The sequence below is a fragment of the Budorcas taxicolor genome, chromosome 2, assembly GCF_023091745.1.
Source record: "Budorcas taxicolor isolate Tak-1 chromosome 2, Takin1.1, whole genome shotgun sequence".
Taxonomy (NCBI): Eukaryota; Metazoa; Chordata; class Mammalia; order Artiodactyla; family Bovidae; genus Budorcas; species Budorcas taxicolor.
The window spans coordinates 146,981,435-147,002,364 of NC_068911.1; the positions used below are offsets into that span (position 1 = coordinate 146,981,435).

General features: G+C 36.5%; 1 protein-coding gene and 1 non-coding gene across 2 annotated transcripts in view; one reads left to right on the top strand and one right to left on the bottom strand.

Moving 5' to 3' along the window:
• VWC2L (von Willebrand factor C domain containing 2 like) overlaps positions 1–20,930 on the top strand; it is a 187,702-nt gene that overhangs the window by 24,923 nt on the left and 141,849 nt on the right. Inside the window, exon 2 of the mRNA XM_052636278.1 lies at positions 1,543–1,672. Coding sequence (XP_052492238.1) covers positions 1,543–1,672 — 130 coding nt within the window. The remainder of the gene's footprint in view (positions 1–1,542; positions 1,673–20,930) is intronic.
• Positions 14,985–15,091, bottom strand: LOC128043981 (U6 spliceosomal RNA). Its single transcript, XR_008198978.1, has one exon. It is a non-coding gene; the product is annotated as a U6 spliceosomal RNA (small nuclear RNA).

Sequence of the window (20,930 nt, forward strand, 5' to 3'; positions counted from 1 at the left end):
CGGGAATATATATATACTTAAGGCTGATTCACTGTTATACAGCAGAAACCAGCACAGTATTGTAAAGCAATTATCCTCCAATTAAAAATAAACTTATAAAAAGAACATTGGCTTCCCTCATAACTCAGTCGGTCAAGAATCTGCCTGCAAGGCAGGAGACCCAGGTTTGATTCCTCAGTCGAGAAGATCTCCTAGAGAAGGAAATGGCAACCCACTCCAGCATTCGTGCCTAGAGAATCCCACTGACAGAGGAGCCTGGCAGGATACAGTCCATGTGCTTGCAACAGTCAGACATGACTTAGCAACTAAACCATCACCAATAAAAAGAACATTAAAATAAGAAAGCTGGACTATCATTCTTCAAAAAAAAAAAAGCACAGATAAAATTAACTTAAAGTAATTAGTTGAAAGATTTCTACTCTCACAGACTACCTGAGTCAAGATGCATTGATATTTCACAAAGTGTCAAGTTTATAAAGAGACAGGCCTTGTGAACAGTCGTCACTGAGACAAAGGCCGTGGACTTGAATGAACACAATTTTCAAGTGAGTCACTGTGGCAAAGAAATTGGAGGCAGAACTTTCCAGGGACAAATGGCTTATTAGATCTGTATAACTTCTGAGAACTCCAAGTTTTCATTCCAGAATTTTCAAACTCTATTTTATGAGAAGGAAAAACTAGAAAGTATAAAAAATGAGAAAGTCATAGAGTGGCCATTGCTTTAGATTATTTGTGGTATAGGAAGTTCTAGAAAGGAATGAGAAAACCCCAAACTCATTCTTGTCTGGTAAGTACTGTGAAGACAAAAATTGGTGTCTACTTCTTAATTTTTTTCTCTAAATGAATCACTGTTCAATTCTACTTTTAGAGTCTCTGACTTTTAAATAGTGGCTTTTTAAAGTCTGTCAATTTTAGTTCATTCAAAAAAGCAAGCAGGCAAGATGAAAGGTATTCACTAAATCTTCCAAGAGGCAGTATCTGGACATTTGGATCCCAAATGCAATCTCCTCTAAAATTCACATTGGAGAAAAAATGCCCTTTAGAATCTAGGTTAGCTTGAAAAGGAGTTTCTACCAAGGGTAAAGCTGTCCATTTACCATTTTCTCATTTCTCAGTAATCCTTTCTTTGCAGGAAAAAATGACAAATGGAAAAAAAAACTTATTGCGCATGTGCCAGTGACCTTCCTGTTTACCAGAGGGAGGCAGAGCAATCAGTGCATCTGGAAACCAAACCAGGAGGTGACACATTAGCTGTCCAAGCCTTTCTTTGGAAACTAGGAACATAAGACATAGGAAACATCATACATGAGTGCTTTGGTTGCTCATGGCAACCTGAGCTGCACTTGGCAACCCACCAACCCACACACCCTTGGCTCGGGTGTCCAGGTGGCCTTCCATGGGGAAAGAATGACCATACACATGGTAAATGGGGTTAATACAGTAAAGCCAATATAAACACTGATGTTTTATCCTCTGACAGCATATGAATGTGCAAGCATTAAGTTATAGGAGAAAAGGGGCTAATTTTAGATTTGTTCCTAGCCCTCTCCATGTGAATGGTGTCGCTGTGAGCCCAGCAATGAAGTTCACTGTGTTGTAGCAGACTGCGCAGTTCCTGAGTGTGTCAACCCAGTCTATGAACCAGAACAGTGTTGTCCTGTCTGCAAAAATGGTAAGACCATACTGCATTAGCTTTCAAAGAGGGGTTAGTGCAAACTACAGATACTCCACCACTGCACACCATTCAATGCAGAAGCCCTCTGAGATATACCTGTGTGATTTTTCAATGTGGGCATGGTCAATTAGTATTTTTATCCCACCTTAAAGTGAAAATAAGCCAGCAATGGGTGAATCATGAAGTTTTCCATCTGGGGAATTAGAGCTCTTACAAGCTGACTTTGTTGTGCTCCCTATTATTTATTGTTGATTTATAAAATTTTGGAACGAATGCAGTACCATCTTTTTGTAGTGATTGGATTTCTCTTTTGTGGAGGCTATGAAGCAGTTCCTAGTACATACCCCGGATAGAGAGTAGCATAAATGCCAGGTATTTTGCTTTGTGCATAGACAAGACTTAAAGTTATCAACGAATTACAAAAATCAATTACTCATGCAATTAAGTAGAAATAAGGAAGACTGTAAAGTTTGGAGCTTTTATTCTAGATCTTTTTTGTAATGGAAAAATACGCTCATAGTAACTACCATGGAGGGGAACTTGGTTTACAAGTTTATGGGTTCCTTCTGGCCCTTATATGATGGAAAGGTTGAAATGATTGTGGCATGCCAATCACCCACAGTCAAGGCGATGCTGCAGAGAAAACAAGGCAATGCTAAAACCCAGGACAACTTACCAACAAACTCAAAATCACAGTCTTGCTATGATTTTGATCATATATGATCAAAATATACAATCATATATCAAACAAAACATAAATCTTCATTATGTAACATTCTGTCAGTGCACTAATATCTGCTTGAAAAGGTAGGTCTAGCTCTTAATTAAGCTCTTAATTCACTCTAATGTTGAATCCTTACCTTCTTCCTTGGATTAGCAGTTCTCATCTTCCTCTGTTATACATTTTTGTCCAGAATCTGGTATTATGTAAGCTCACCTGCTAATCTTTTCCCTTTCAGAGTTATAATTAGTAAAACAAACAAACAAACGAAAAAAAGGTTATTTAGCAAAAAAAAAAAAAAAGCAGTTCTGATTGTTTTTATACTATTCATAGTGTTTTGGCATCTTCTCATATGACTTATAAAGAACCCTTATGACATTTTTCAGGCACAGGTTTTATTATTTCTCATTATATAAGTCTGTTGAGTCAAATGTTAAACAGTACACCTGGGTTCTCTTTTTCTTCTTATCCATCCCATCCAACTGACCCATATCATAGTGACCATCACTCTGCCTTAGAAGATAGAGATAAATATCCTCCTGAAGTTCAACCTGATCTAACATATGCAAAGGTATCAACTTTAAGACTTTATACTTTTAAAAGGATATTGGAGAAATTGGAAAAGATACAGGCAAGAACAATAAGATGATTTAAGGCTTGTAACATAGGACCTATGAGGACAGACTGAAGGAGTTTGCATAATTTGTCCTGGAGAAGAGAAGGCTCCAGGGAGACCTAACTGTCATAAAGTATATGAATGGTTAGTCTAAAGTAGAAGAGCACCTGTTATTTTTCATTTTCTCCAAGGACAGAAGGAAGAAAAAAATCAGCTTCTTAATCAATCTTTAAAAATAGGATTGACAATTCTTTGACTAAAGACCATTTTTTTCCCCCAGAAGCAACTGTCTAAACAGGTCCTTGAGGATCTTCTCTTCTCTGGATGGCCCTGGTTGGGTGTGTTTTACATTTAGGGTAAAAAAACCATCCTTAGAGTTTAAAACTCTCACCTGGACATAGTCAAAATACTTGGAGAATTAAAATATATAGACCATATATTTAGAGTACAGGTTTTAAACATATATCATCCTAGGTATTCTGCACCCAAACCTATAATATATCCAGAGTTCCTGTTTATGTCAAATGTTAAATTAGCCTGTACAAACTTACAGGTTACACTATATTTTATATCACCCAACATTATCCTATATCTCTCTGCCACGTGTGAGTGTAGAAATTTGTCCTCAAATGAAATGCTCTTTGTACATTTTGAATATAAAAATGAATAATGAATGAACTTCAACTGTTCAATTCATTAGGTAATCAATAAGTAACACTTCAGTATTACTGAAAAGTCTATGTGGAGAGAAAGAAATATATTCATTAAGTTTTTCATGAAGAACTGCAAAACAACCACTTTTCCATTCCCTAACAATTTTTTTTTCTAACTAAGGAAAATGAACCTGAATAAGAACTAGTCCAAAGACTAACTCTGAATGTGATATACCATTATGACATGTTAACTTTTATTATTAAACACCACTAATTAGTCACTTATGCCCCCAAAGCAAAGTGTAACCGTTGTCTGTGAAAAGCATCTTAACGATTGCTGGAGAGTACTTATGACTACCAGTGGTACCAGTCTCGGTCTCAGTTCAGTTGCTCAGTCATGTCTGACTCTTTGTGACCCCATGGACCACAGCACGCCAGGCCTCCCTGTTCATCACCAACTCCTGGAGTTTACACAAACTCATGTCCATCGAGTCGGTGATGCTATCCAAACTTTTCATCTTCTGTCATCCCCTTCTCCTCCCACCTTCAATCTTTCCCAGCATCAGGGTCTTTTCTAATGAAAAGTTCTTTGCATCAGGTGGCCAAAATATTGGAGTTTCAGCTTCAACATCAGTCCTTCTAATTAATATTCAGGACGGATTTCCTTTAAGATGGACTGGTTGGATCTCCTTGCAGTCCAAAGGAACATCAGTAATTTTCTCCAACACCATAGTTCAAAAGCATCAATTCTTCGGCGCTCAGCTTTCTTCATAGTCCAACTCTCACATCCATACGTGACTACTGGAAGAAAATATAGCTTTGACTAGACAGACCTTTGTTGGCAAAGTAATATCTCTGCTTTTTAAGCCAACTTTTTCACTCTCCTCTTTCAACTTTCATCAAGAGGCTCTTTAGCTCTTCTTCACTTTCTGCCTTAAGGGTTGTGTCATCTGCATATCTGAGGTTACTGATATTTCTCCCGGCCATCTTGATTCCAGCTTGTGCTTCATCCAGCCCAGCATTTCTCAGGATGTACTCTGCATATAAGTTAAATAAGCAGGGTGACAATATATAGCCTTGATGTACTCCTTTTCCTATTTGGAACCAGTCTGTTTTTCCATGTCCACTTCTAACTGTTGCTTCCTGACCTGCATACAGATTTCACAAGAGGCAAGTCAGGTGGTCTGGCATTCAAATCTCTTGAAGAATTTTCCACAGTTTGTTGTGATCCACACAGTCAAAGACTTTGGCATAGTCAGTAAAACAGAAATAGATGTTTTTTTTCTGGAACTCTCTTGCTTTTTCAATGATCCAATGGATGTTGGTAATTTGATCTCTGATTCCTCTACCTTTCCTAAAACCAGCTTGAACATCTGGAAGTTCACTGTTCATGTATTGCTGAAGCCTGGCTTGGAGAATTTTGAGCATTACTTTACTAGCATGTGAGATGAACCGTGTGGTAGTTTGAGCATTTTTTGGCATTGCCTTTCTTTGGGATTGGAATGAAAACTGACATTTTCCAGTCCTGTGGCCACTGCTGAATTTTCCAGATTTGCTGGCCTATTGAGTGTAGCACTTTCACAGCATCATCTTTTAGGATTTGAAATAGCTCACCTGAAATTCCATCACCTCCACTAGCTTTGTTCATAGTGATCCTTCTAAGGCCCATTTGACTTCGCATTCCAGGATATCTGGCTCTGGCTGAGTGATCACACCATAGTGAGTATCTGGGTCATGAAGATCTTTTTTGTACAGTTCTTCTGTGTATTCTTGCCACCTCTTCTTAATATCTTCTGCTTCTGTTAGGTCCATAGCATTTCTGTCCTTTATTGAGCCAATCTCTGCATGCAATGTTCCCTTGGTATCTCTAATTTTCTTGAAGAGATCTCTAATCTTTCCCATTCTATCGTTTTCCTCTGTTTCTTTGCATTGATCACTGAGGAAGGCTTTCTTATCTCTCCTTGCTATTCTTTGGAACTCTGCATTCAAATGGGTATATCTTTCCTTTTCTCCTTTGCCTTTTGCTTTTCTTCTTTTCACAGCTATTTGTAAGGCCTCCTCAGACAACCATTTTGCCTTTTTGCATTTGTTTTTCTTGGGGATGGTCTTGATCCCTGCCTCCTGTACAATGTTACAAACCTCCATCCATAGTTCTTGAGGCTATGTCTGTCTATACTCTGTCTATCAGATCTAATCCCTTGAATCTATTTCTCACTTCTACTGTATAATCATAAGGGATTTTATTTAGGTCATATCTGTATAGGCTAGTGGTTTTCCCTACTTTCTTCACTGTAAGTCTGAATTTGGCAATAAGGAATTCATGATCTGAGCCACAGTCAGCTCCTGGTCTTGTTTTTGCTACTTGTTTAGAGCTTCTCCATCTTTGGCTGCAAAAAATATAATCAAACTGATTTCTAGTATACCAGTGGTCCAGTGGTACCAGTATTTTTGAGCAAATAGACTGAGCCCCAAGGTTTGCTTGCTCTCATTCTTAGTCCAGTAGATGCAAACAGATGACCCAGGTGTAGAAGAGCCAAAGGAGCCATAAGTGTGTACTGAAAGAGAGTATAACTAGAACAATTTCTTAAATTTCCAACACATGATAAGACTATCTTATTCCAAATGGCAAGATTCATTTGTCCAGCATCATGTAAACTATTTTTAAGGTATGGTACTATTTTCTTATATTGAAAAGCAACAAGAAGAAGATAAAAATCTACCCTCTGTATTGAAGGTATAGGCTGTACATCCTAATTTGTAAACATCCCTATAACATTTTCTACATTATCTTAATTCTTCAAAAATGCTGAAAAAATTTAACTTGCATAAATGCCAACTATCTTGGCTGCTAAATACTTTCTTTCTACATGCTAAGATTGATTTTTCTGCCTTCCTGAATTATAACTTGCCAAGAGCAAGAGACATTAAAGATAAATGAAAGTTTAAAGCAATAGAATCTACTATAAACAATATTCAGTTAATATAAAAATCATCATTCTCAGATTAAGACCAAGAAAAAAAGGAAGGAGAGTGATATATATGTAGGTAAATGAAGTTTTCCCAGAAAAGAGTAAAATGTAGCAATTGCCTTTAAAAATAAATATTTTTAATATTGTATGTGCAAGGTAATCTGATCCCTAGGTAAATAATAATGGTCTCTTCAGCCTTTATAATATGTAATTTGTAAGAATAAATATAAAGTAATATACTTCTAAAACTTTTCTCTAATGAGGTAAAAAAATAATTTTTGATTTCTTGGCCTCCATGTTTCCTTGTCTCATTTCCTGGTGCTCAATGAGTCTTCCGTGGTGGCTCAGACAGTAAAGAATCTGCCTGCAATGCAGAAGAACTGGGTTTGATCCCTGGGTCAGAAGATCCCCTGGAAAAGGGAACGCCAACCCACTCCAGTATTCTTGCCTGGAAAATCCTATAGAGAGAGGAATCTGGCAGGCTACAGCCCATGGGGTTGTAAAAAATCAGAAATGACTGAGAGACTAACACTCAGTGTTTACCTCAAGCAAGATTTTCCAATGGCTAACAATGAGTATAGCCAATCCACAAAATATACCCCATTCTTATTAAAGTTAGGTTAGCACCAAGAAGACATTATCAATTTAGTCTGAGTAAAATAGAAACATTAAGGAAATACGTGAATAGCTGAGCATACACAAAACAGGAGGAGAAAGAGAAAAGTAATTTTGGGGGGGGAGGATTACAGTAATTGCTGTAGGAATTTATTGTTTTAAAAAATTTTATTAAGCATTTGCTTCTCCCTCCTCTATACATCTTCATGAACTTACAATCCAAATGCTTCCCTGAAAGATATAACATTTCTAGACTGTTTTTCTTCCACCAAAAGACTCTGACTTTGGCCTATCTTTCAGCTCCAGTCATTTCCATGGGAATTAATATTCTTTATGTTTTTTATTTTTATAATATGAAAAAAAGATTAGCACAGCATCCACATAAAGAAAATATTTCCATTTTGGTGTATCGTATAAATATTTCAAATATTTGGTAACTGACCATTCATTAGTCATTAGATCACTAGTCATTAGATCATCCAAATGACTAACTGCATTTTTTTTATATTTCATCTGCCAATATGTCAGTGAGTTTTCTGTATTTTTCACTGAGATAAATAGTCAGTCATATTCATGATTTGGAAGAAAAAGCCGCTTCATGAAAAACTGAAATAGACAGGAAACACCCTCCATAAACATTAAATTAGGAGTTTTCCTATCCTTTTCAACTAAACTGAATTTGTTACAAGCCCCTGTTCAAATATTTAATTTCATATCCCTTGCTATCTCCCAGTTCAGCAGTGATACAAATAAAGAAGGAAATAGACTGGCTGAAAGGTCTATTGGAAAAGAAGGCAGCAAAGGATGGGCAGAGAACAAATAAGAGAAAAGACTTTGGAGCCGTCCAATGCCTTCTAAAGGTGCTTGGCTAAAATGGTGCTATGTATCAACACATATGATGCTAATATTCCTAATAAACAAAGAGCTCCTTGAGATAAATAAGAGAAAAAAAACAATTCCACATGGAAGAAAACAGGCAAAGGGTATACAAAGAAAATTATACAGAAGAAAACCAACTGTCTAGTAAATATATGAAAACACAGAAACCTCACAGGGGATCAGAGTGATAGCAATTAAAACAATGAAATACCACTATTGTATTGATAATAATTTGAGACTGATGATACCTCAAATCAGCAAAGATACCAAGAGCTGAGAAAATGCTGGAACAACTTTTAAGAAGGCACTATCAAAAATATTCATGTAATTTGAAGTTAATAGTTCTACTTTTTGTACTTCATCCCATATTTATGAACTAAATTTCCACTGCATTTTAAGAGCTTAAAGGTGGGAGATATGTAATAGTACTTCAGGGGAGTAATAAAAGTATATTGCAGCCTGATGTTTTTCACTGCTGTGTAAAATAAACAAGGAGTGTAGGAGTAGACTATCCATTTTTTTATATATAATATAGTATTGTAGTATATATATATATAATATATACATTTTAGGTGATATATTTAAACATCTTAATTTTTAACTGATATACAATTTTAAATAGACATTAAATTTGTATGTACATAAAGAGCCAAGTGTGGATACATGATAGAATATTAGCGGTGATTCAATGACTGCTTTTAGGGAGTAAAAGTGTGAAGGTAAATGTGGGAGAGACGAGAGTTAACCTCTTTAAAATATTAAATCTTTACAAATTGAGAATAAAACCAGCAGAAAAGTACACAAACAGGCAGTTCACAAGCAAAATATAAATGTTCAAAAAATATAAAAACTATTCAAGCTCACTAACAAATTAGATTTTTACTTTTTAAACCCTTTGTTATCTTTGTATATAGCATAGGAAAAGCTCTGTAACAATATACACTAAATTTTTAACAGTGATACAGTGATCAGAAGAGTAATTAAAGGATAGGAATCAAACCCATTTCTCCTGCATCTCCTGCATTGCAGGCAGATTCTTTACCACTGAGCCACAGGAAAAACCCATTTATATATAAAGATGACTAAAACATTTAATAAAATAAGACTAAGGGTATATACTAAAATACATTTACCTCAGCCCTAAAAGACAGAATCATGCTTAATACATAAACATTAGAGGCATTCTTAATAAGCTCAGGAACAAGACAAAGCTCTACATTATTACTGAAAATTCAAATAGATAGTAGGCATGAACTAGCTAATATAATCAGAAAAGAAAAAAGTCAGAGGAAAAAAGTCAGGAGACAGAACGTCTATCATTTACATATGAGAATATACTTGAAAAATCCAAGAAATTAGACTAAAAACTGCTATAAAGAAAATTTAGTAAGATAGTAGAGAAAAAAATTTAACAGTGCAGATCTCTCTGGGCTTCCCAGTTGACACAATGGTAAAGCATCTGCCCACATTGCAGGAGATGCAGGTTCGATTCCTGGGTCAGGGAGATCCCCTGGAGGAGGAAATGGCAACCCACTCCAGTATTCTTGCCTAGGAAATCCCATGGACAGAGGAGCCTGGTGAGCTACAGTCCAGGGGATCACGTAAGAGTCGGACACAACTTAGCGAGTACACAACAATAACAAAACATTCTTAATGATGTATAATATATTTAGCTTCCATTTACCATTATGTTTTTTATCTCATATAATACATTTTTAAGCTTGAATTTCAAGTGGCTCAAAATTATGAAAGTAATGCATAACATTGATATCTACTTAGAATCAACAAATACTAGGTGGCTTAAAAATATTAAAATAAATATTAATCTATGGGGGAGATATATATATATATATATATATAATATGAAAGTTTAAAAAAGTCACAAAATCTTGCAAAGAACTATTTTTAAATATAATAGACAATTTAAATATAATTTTAAAATTATGACTAATTTCTAAATGTGAAAACTGAAATTTGTTAGAATGCTATTTCTCTAAAGATAAGTGTAAATCTATCAAATTTTCCATGTGATGTAATTTTCTTTTGTAAGTTGGCAAAAGTTGGAAAATTCTAAGTACATGAATGCATTTGGGAAGCTTGGGAAATTCAATCTACCATATATATTAAAACAATATGTAAAGGTATAATAATTTTAAACAGTGTGATAGTAGAACAAAAATAGATAAGTATAACAGACAATCAGAAAGTAATTCACATTTGCATTACAACTTAACATATTCTTCATGTGACATCCAAGCATCTGATGAAAGAATATATTATTCTAAAAAATAAAAGTTAATAATTTTTTTTACAAAAGTGAAATTACATCCCATTACTACCCATTATACAAAATAACTATCAGCTGGATTAAAGACCTCAGTCTAAAAAATGTGATCATAAAGAGATTTTTTTTAATCTAAACATCAATTTACTCTTAAGACAAGAATGGTCTTCCTAAACATAAATGCAAATAAGGAATTTATAAAAGGAAAAATTAAAATAGTATATATCTCTGAACAGTAGGCTAATAAATGATTTTTACTTTCTTTCCTTTGCTAGTCCATAGTTCCTAAATTTCCTGTAACAAACATTTATGATCTCTATGGTTTAAAATTACTATTTAAAAGAGAAACTAGAAAAATTCTTTAAAAGGTAACACAAAAAATATTTAGTTGTATAATTAATAACATACCTCTTATTAGAAATTACACTGTTATTCTTTGAAGTAGCTTCTACTCCATAATTAATGAACCAACTAATAATTCCACCACTTGACTTTCAACTCCTTTAACTATGAGATTCTTTGTAAAGAATTTGGAAAACTTCATGGCCCATTGTATGTACTTGTTAGGATTCAAATATTCACTTAAGTCTATCCGTTTACATCTTCATGAAGCTATTTTGCAAATCAGCCTTTTAAGTGTGAAAATTAGTCTTTCACCTCAATTTGATATTTTCTCACTTCCTCTTAGGTAGACAGTAACAAGTGAAACAGAGACATTAAACAAACACACTGAAGAAGAAAAATTTTCTGACACTTGCACATATCCATTGGCTATCGAGTCTCTGAAATATTTCATGATGAAAGCACATCCTATGAAGGGCACTTTCAAAGTCTGCATTTCATTGACTCCATAACTGAAGGTCAGAATTATCATATTCGTGTAGAGTAGATGTCAAAACAGAGTAACTATAAACAGACATTTTAATGAGCTACAAACAATAATTTCCCATTGCTTTCATAAAACTTACTCCAAAATATGAAAGGAAATATTTATATTTATGTTGTCTAAAGCCAACAGGACTCCCTCTTAATTCATCAGCAAATTAGATTTCAAAAAGATTATTTTACAATGTTGACACAATGAAAATTAATGCTACGTTCATTTCCTGCTAATAACATCTCTTCTTTAATTATCAGGACTACCCAGTCCTTTAGAAAATGAAAGGAAGAAAGACAACATATGCAAAAATGAGAATTTTTCTCTGTGTTTTCTCCTCAAAATACAGAAAATGCATAGGGACTATTTTTTCCCCATGTAAACATTTGGGTCTGTTCCTCCCACCAAACACACACTTAAGCATACATTAAGAAGTAGAGCTCATTCCTTGGAGCGCCATGTAGTACTTTGATGTCCAGGGTATCACTCCCCAGGGCATCTGAGGGACTGGAGGAAGGGTGATGCGCATGCTTGTACTGAATATCTTGTCCTTACACATTCAGATAACCTCAAAGGTAATCTAGTTCAAGAACAGGAGCTTGGTGGAGTGCTGAACATAGCTCCCAGAACTACCCATGCATTCTATTCTTAACCCCACTTTCCCTCTCATTCATGACACTCTCTTCAACCATGTTTTTGTAGAACAGTGCTGACTTCTAGGATTGCATACAGTAATCTCTAACAAAACACCTCTCAACTGTAGATGATGGCAAAGGGGCAGTGGGATCACTAACAGGTTCCTTGGGAGTTGGATTTGATTTCTAGAAGTAATTAAGTGAATGAGGTCTGACGAGGAAGCCAAGACATTCAGTCCTGCCAAGTCTTTTCTAAGGGAAACTTGAGTCACTGACCATGGCGGGAACTACACAAGGGATTGTGTCAGAGGTGTGGAGCCACCAGTCCGTGATGACTCCCACGGTCTCCCTCACACAGCCCAGACGTCCATGTAGCTCTCAGAAGCCCCCAGAGACCAATGGATCACTGCTGATGATGAAGGCGCAGAGTAAGGGAGAGTTTCCCTTCATCCAAACCTCCTTTCTGAGGTCAACTCATTAGGAAGTCCCTCCTTCACCTCAAGTCTTTGCAATATAGAAGCTCAGGCTTTTCAGACACAGAGCAAGCTATATTTGGCCCCATACCCCGTTTCCCTTCACTAATTAATGTAAACCTTGTGCAGTCAGACAAAAATAAAACAAAGTTGCCATGCAAATAGCATTCCTTGACCTGCTTTGAATTTGAATGTCTTCAAAAGCACCTGGCAAGATGAGCCTAGAGGGCTTCCAGGAAGGTATAAGTTACTTTAACTCCCACAGAAGTTTCAGAGATCTGAAGCAAGAGCATCTAACAGACTCATCTCTGAGGCACAGATCCCCTTTCTTACAGATAAGACCAAACTTCTTGGGCTTCCACACTCCATATCACTGGTAAAGAAGGGATCCAAAACTCTGGGTCCTCCTGGAAACATCCTGACACTTTCCTGGCCTGCAGTCACAGCCTCACCCTCCTTCGTCAGCTGGAGACACTTAGGACTGATTTCTTCCTGCTTAGCTCAGACCTCTCCAGGAGCCCAGGACCACCAGGACACCCCTCATGCCCGAGGCTCTGATCTCCATATGTGCTATGAGCTCTGAGGTAACACCCCAGATCACCACTTTGCACTCTTGGCCACTGCTTTCTCCTCCATCACACCAACTGCCCCCCTGAATGGTATATGTTTTACTTATTCCATTGCTTATCACCCCTTCTCACAGAAGTACAAAGATCATGCAAAGATTTTTGTCTGTTTTGTTCACTGTTGTGTTCCTACTACCTACAACATGTTATAGGTGCAAATATATGTTTGTGAATCAATGAATGAATGTACACCCATATTGTGGTTTTGGAAGAGCCAAAATTAAGAAAAGTCTTTGAGTTCTTTTAACTTCTCTTTTGAAAAGTATCGGTCTTCTACTTCATAGAGAAGAGCTCTCAAATGGAGAGTTTAGGAGGCATTGTGCAATGGGAAGGAGGGTGTTTTTCCTAGTCAAGTTTGCTTTCATTGTCCACTGGAATTCGTGGTAAATATACTGATGGAAGGCATTTCAAGGAGATCTGGTAGAGACAGGCTGGTTGCCAGGGGAAACTGAGTCAAGCTTGATGTTTTACTGCTTTATAACCTTGCTGTGGATATCTAGAGCTTCTGTTTTCTTAACAAATGACTGCATGTAACAAATGACTGCATGTTCTTATTTTTCATATGTTCATATGATAATACTAAAGCAATAATGTAATGCTTTAGCCAGTATTACCTATAATTATATATTTTATCTAACAATAGGGATTGGACTTCTTACCAGTTAAGGAAGCCACTAGCATTGACTGAATTTGTGATTTGTCAACATTTGGCAAACAGACTCAGAGAATGGGGCTTGATATTGGGACAGAGGGAGCACTGATTGCAGGGAGTAATATGTAATTATTGATTAAAAAATAATTTCAATAATTATTATATTGATTTTTAGTAGATATTATATAATTATATTAATTTATAGTAATTTAAAACAATTAATAATTGTTGATTCAGTTCAGTTCAGTCACTCAGTCGTGTCCGACTCTTTGCGACCTCATGAATTGCAGCACACCAGGCCTCCCTGTCCATCATCAGTTGGAGTTCACTCAAACTCACGTGCGTCGAGTCAGTGAGGCCATCCAGCCATCTCATCCTCTGTCATCCCCTTCTCCTCCTGTCCCCAATCCCTCCCAACCTCAGAGTCTTTTCCAATGAGTCAACTCTTCACATTAAATAACATTAAAAAAACAAACTGCAACCAAAAAAGATGATTATTAGAAATATGGCATAAAACAGGGGCAAAGGAAACTTGCTAACCAATACCTTTTCTGGCATACAGTGATGGGGAATCTCTCCAAGGATGGCTGTGGCTGAGGTAGAAAGCCCTTGCAGGAAGACCTCTGATATTTAAATGTAGCTCTGAGCTGCTTCAAATCAGTCTATCAGAAATGTTAAACCTCTTTTGAAACATATTCATGGTTGGTTGCCCCTCGGTTGGGAAAAGGGAACTGGGAAGTTCCTGCATGCATACTCATTTTGCTTACACGAGCTTCATTTGTACAAGGTGATGGTACAGAGCAGCCATAAACGTGGCTGCTTGTCAGGGTAGGTAACCAGCCACGCCTGAGTCCTCTCTTCTTTCACCCATCACTTTTATGCATTCTGCAGAAAGGTCCATAAAGCAACACACCTGCCTTCTGGATGGCTAAGCTCAGTTAGTTTCCAATGCCATTAAATAACAAAATACTTGGCAGTGTTGTATCCAAATCTTAAAAACCTGCCACATTCCAACTTACTGCCTGGGAATTTAAAATAGGGGTAAGATGGCAGGTACTAGGGGCTGATGTCCTATGTTTATTTTTTTTAATTTAATTTTTTTAACTTTTTATTTTGTATGGGAGTATAGCTGATTAACAATGTTGTAATAGTTTTAGGTACAGAGCAGAGTGGCTCAGCCATACATATACATGTATCCATTCTCCCTCAAACTCTCCTCCCAACCAGGGTGCCACATAATACTGAGCAGAGTTTCCTGTACTATACAATAGGACCTTGTTGGTTATCCATTTTATTTTATGTATTTATTTTTTTTATGGAAAGCTTCATGAATTTGCGTGTCATCCTTGCACAGGGGCCATGCTAATCTTCTCTGTATCGTTCCAATTTTAGTATATGTGCTGCCAAAGCAAACACTGGTTATCCATTTTAAACACTGCAGTATGTCCATCCCAACCTCCCTAACTATCTGTTCCCCCCATCCTTTCCTCTGGCAACCATAAGTTGGTTCTCCAAGTCTGAGAGTCTGTTTCTATTTTGTAAATAAGTTCATTTGTATCATTTCTTTGACAGAAGGAGAAATATCATATGACATCCCTTATATGCAGAATCTAAAAGGAAATGATGTCCTGTGTTTAAGATGTGGGATTTTCCATGTCTGTTTTGTCCTTCCTGCATTGATTTGATGATTTCTTTAAGAATGGAGGGAGATGACAATGAGAAGCAGCAGAGGAGGAAAGCTGCAGTGTAGAGGATGACATGAAAGCCTCTCAGGCCATAATTCCTGAAGGTTGATGGCTGAAAACTTAATTCGATTGTTTTTAATAGTCCTAGTAAGTACAATAGCTAAACTGAGTGAAACAGTCAGCCCCCATGCAGATATCTGAGATAAGCTCAAGAGCTTGTTCAACCCATCAAAGTTAGTGCCTCTTCTAGCCTGTCAATGTACATGTCCCTGAAAACATCCATACACATTTTCTTGCTGATAATTTTATTTTTTAAAATTTTCATAATTAATGTCACTAAAAACTTGAGGAAAGAATAGCTGGTACATCAAGTATTAATGACACCAATTAACGAACATATTTTCATGGCTTTATCAGATGACTAGATCATCAGACATAGGCCCAATTAGTTTAAATGTGGGAAAGAGTAAGCCCAGGTTAACAGGGAGACCATAGAAAGATACTGGACCAAGGAGAAAACACCTAGGTCAGGTGCCTGTAGGATGAGGAAGGGAGCAAGGAACGCTGGGAGGCTGAAATGAACTGACATGTCTGCTGATGGCATGTGTTGAGGGATATAGTTCCCTTTTTCATGTTTCCTCAATGACGGGCCTGATAATAATAATTAACCTAACTACTGAGAGTGCCACCAGCTTTCATTTGTTGCAGGGGAGACAACTGAGACTAAAGTATATCAGTTCAGTTCAGTTCAGTTCAGTTCAGTCGCTCAGTCGTGTCCAACTCTTTGCGACCCCATGAATCGCAGCACACCAGGCCTCCAGGTCCATCACCATCTCCCAGAGTTCACTCAGACTCACCTTCATCAAGTCCATGATGCCATCCAGCCATCTCATCCTCGGTCATCCCCTTCTCCTCCTGCCCCCAATCCCTCCCAGCATCAGAGTCTTTTCCAATGAGTCAACTCTTCGAATCAGGTGGCCAAAGTACTGGAGCTTCAGCTTCAGCATCATTTCTTCCAAAGAAATCCCAGGGCTGATCTCCTTCAGAATGGACTGGTTGGATCTCCTTGCAGTCCAAGGACTGTCAAGAGTCTTCTCCAACACCACAGTTCAAAACCATCAATTCTTCGGTGCTCAGCCTTCTTCACAGTTGGCAAAGTAATGTCTCTGCTTTTGAATATACTATCTAGGTTGGTCATAACTTTTCTTCCAAGGAGTAAGAGTCTTTTAATTTCATGGCTGCAGTCACCATCTAAACTACCCTCAGATACATAGCTGGGATTTGAACCCCGCTCTATCAAACTTCAAAGCCAGTGGTGTCTGACCACTTGTTCTCAAAGTAGCCCTGGGCCAGGACACCACCATTATCTGGGAACCAGTCAGAAAGGCACATTTCTGAGCCCCTCCTAAATCTACAGAATCAGGAATTCTGGGAATGAGACCCAGCATTCTATGCCTTAGCAAGCCATGCAGGCAATTCTGATGCTCACAGTTTTGTTTTGTTTTGTTTTTCCTAATAAAGGATGTATGTGTTGGGGGGTACTCAGGGGGCAAAAGCTGAAAGATCGTCAGCCAATGGTATATGAGATACTGTTACACTCGGACTAGAAGGAAGACAAGGCTGGAAAGAAAGAGTTAGACACTAAGTTCCCCGGAGTCAAAGCAAGGCCACGTAGGTTGGAGAGGATCTAGCAGTGGTGAACCCCAAGGGGAGCAAAGGTGGCTCCGCCAGGGCCTAGAAGTGATACAGATGGGAGCTACTAGGCAGATGCTATTCAAGTTACGGGTCAAGCATGGGCAGAGCTAAAGATATTTCTTAATAATAAAGCCATGGTCATTCACCTGATCTTTAAAGGCAGCAAAAGTCACTAGAGAAGGCACAGTAATGAAGGAAAGGGCAATGTGAGATGCCCTTCTGTCATCATCATTTGTCACGCTGATCTACTATGAAGAAGTGATTGCTTCAAGTAAATTATTTTCTGGATTTAAGTTATGATAACTATTAACATTTTCCAAGTCATATTTAAGAATATTTTAATCCCTTTGAACAACTGTATCAAGGTGTAATTGACATAAAATCAACTCTACATTTTTTAAGTGTACAATCTGATGTTTTAACATATGTATACCTGTGATGCTATTGTTATAATAGGGAAAGTGCCCATACCAGTCACTCCAAAACTTTCCTCATGTTCCTTTGAATTTCTTTCCTTTAGCCCTTTTCTGCCCCAGCCTCACCCAGGCAAATCTCTGTTGTGCTTTCTGTCATTATATTTAAATTTGCATTTCTTAGGACTAGGTATAAATGTAATTGTTCAACATGTATTCTCTTTTGTCTGAATTCTTTCATTCAGCATGATTATTTTGAAACTCATCCATGCAGCATGTATCCTAGCTCATTCCGTGTTTATTTCTGAATGGTACTCCATTATATAGATATACCACTGTATAATTTATCCTTTCACTTGTTGTTGGACATTGGACTGTTTCCAGTTTTTGATTATTACAAATAAAACTGTCTTAAACATTCTCACACAAGTCTTTGTATGGGTATATGTTTTATTTTCTACTGTGGGAATGTCTAGAAGTGGAATTATAGATCATATGGTAGGTGTTTATTTCACTATTTTTTTTCTTTAATGCCAAACTATTGATATTTCAATGGGATTGTATTATTTGAAGTTTCCATCAAAAATGTATGAGAGTGCCAGTTCCTCTACATGCTTACCAACTCTTGGGATCATAGTCCTGTTTAACTTTAGCTAGTCTAATAGAAGTGTATTATTATTTTATTATGGTTTTAAGCTGCATTCTCTAATGGCTATTGAAGTTGAGCATCTTTTCATATGCTAACTTTCCATCTGTGTATCTTCTTTAGAGACATGTCTGTTCAAGTCATTTTCCAATTTTTAAAAACTGAGTTTTGTCTTTGTATTATTGAGTTTTCAGATTTCTTCATATGTTCTAGAGACAAGTTCTTTATTAGACATATGCTTTGCAAATGTTTTCTTCCAGTCTGTGGGGATGTCTTTATATCCCCTTAACAGTGTCATTTGAAGAGCGAATGTTTTAATTATGATGAAACCCATTATCAATGTTTTCTTTTATGAACCATGCTTTTAGTGTTGTAATTAAATAATCATGGCCTAACCCAGAATTGAAAGTATTTTTCCTGTTTTTTTCTAGAAATGTTTTAGAGTCTACATTCAGGACAAAGATTCATTTTGAGCTATACTATGAACATGATGCGAGGAATTGACTGAAGGCTTTTTTTTAATTTGGATATCCAGTTGTTTTAAAAATATTTATTAAAAAGACTATTTTTTCCTCCACTGATTGTATTTGTACCTTTGCTAAAAATCAGTTGTCTATTTATGCATATATACATTTTCATCTTTTTTTGAACTCTCCCTTCTGTTCCACTAAAGCTATTTTGGCAGCTCTAGGTCCTTTGCATTTCCATATGAGTTTTAGTTATCAGTTTCTGCAAAAGAAAAAGTACATTTTGATTGGCATTATGTTGAGTGTATACATCAATTTGAGAATTGACTTTTTATCAATATTGAGTCTCCCAATTTATGAACATTATATGGCAATTCATTAATTCTTCAGTTTCTCTCAGCACTCTAGGTTTTGGTCAGTTTTATTCTAGAGTATTTTATTTTTTTAATGCTATTATAGTTAGTATATATTCTTTTAAAAATTCTGATTATTTGCTGCTAATATATAGAAATAAACTTGATAGTTATATATTAATTTTGGATCCTGAAATATTGTTAAACCCAATTATTAAACCCAGTTGATTTTTTTTGTTAATTTCATTGCAATTGCTACATAGACAGCCATGTTACCTGCAAAGACAGTTATATTACTTTCTTGCCAATTTTGATACATTTTTGTTCTCTTTTTTAATCTTATTATACATTTTATAATATCTTGCTGCTGCTGCTGCTGCTAAGTTGCTTCAGTCGTGTCTGATTCTGTGTGACCCCATAGACGGCAGCCCACCAGGCTCCCCCATCCCTGGGATTTTCCAGGCAAGAACACTGGAGTGGGTTGCCATTTCCTTCTCCAATGCATGAAAGTGAAAAGTGAAAGTGAAGTCACTCAGTCGTGTCTGACTCTTCACTACCCCATGGACTGCAGCCTACCAGGCTCCTCCCATGGGATTTTCCAGGCAAGAGTACAGAAGTGGGTTGCCATTGCCTTCTCCACTATAATATCTTAAAGTGAAGTGAAGTCGCTCAGTCATGTCCAACTCTTTGCGACCCCATGGATTTTTGCCTACCAGGCTCTGAGGAGCCTCTCAGTCCATGGAATTTTCCAAGCAAGAGTACTGGAGTGGGTTAAATAGTAAATAGAAGTGCTAAAACCATACATCCTTGTGCCATTCAGATATGGAATAAAAGTCATTCAATTTTTCCCAATTAAATATGATTTTACCTGTAGGTTTTTCATAGATGCTTGTATCAGACCAAGAAAGTACCTTTCTATTTCTACTTTGCCAAGAGACTTTATCAGGGATGGAGACTGAGTTTTAAGATTTTTTCAGTATCTATAGAGATGACCATGTGATCTTTTTTTTATAGTTGTAAGTTTAGTGAATTACATTGATTGATTTTTAAATATTAAGCCAATCTTGCATCCCTAAGATAAACTACATTTAGTCATGAAATATTATCCTTTTTTTTTTTTTGGATGTGGACCATTTTTAAAGTCTTTATTGAATTTGTTGCAATATTGCTTCTGATTAGTCCAGATAAATGTTTATCAATTTTATTTTTTAAAAAACCCACTTTGGGGTTCACTGATCTTCTCTAATATTTTCTCTTTTTTATTTCATTGATGTCTACTCTACTCATTGCTTCCTTTCTTCTTCTTACTTTGGGTTTAATTTGCTGTTTTTCTAATTTTTTAAGGAAGGATCTTTTATAATAAATTTGGTACCTTTCTCTTTTCCTAATATAGATGTTTTTATAAACACTCTAAGTTCTACTTTAGCATCATCTGCCAATTTTCATATGTTATGTTCACACACTTATTAAATTTAAAATACTTTCTGATGTTCTTTTTGATTTTTTCTTTGAACCATAGGTTATTTACCATTTGTTAATTTGTTTCCAAACACTGGATATATTCCCAGGTATCTATGTTATTTAATTCAAATTTAATTTTGTAAATGGAAGAGCCTATATTTATTACTCAGTTTTAAAAATTTTAATAGGACTATTTTATGGCCAAGAATATATTCTACCTTACAGATATCTCTAGTCTTTCCCATTCTATTGTTTTCTTTGTTTCTTTGCAATGATCACTGAGCAAGGTTTTCTTAACTCTCCTTGCTATTCTTTGGAACTCTGCATTCAGATGAGTATATCTTTCCTTTTCATGTCTCTTCTCAGCTATTTATAAGGCCTCCTCAGACAACCATTTTGCCTTTTTGCATTTCTTTTTCTTAGGGATGGTCTTGATCCCTGCCTCCTGTACAATGTCACAAACCTCCATCCATAGTTCTGCAGGCACTCTGTCTATCAGATCTAATTCCTTGAATCTATTTCTCATTTCCACTGT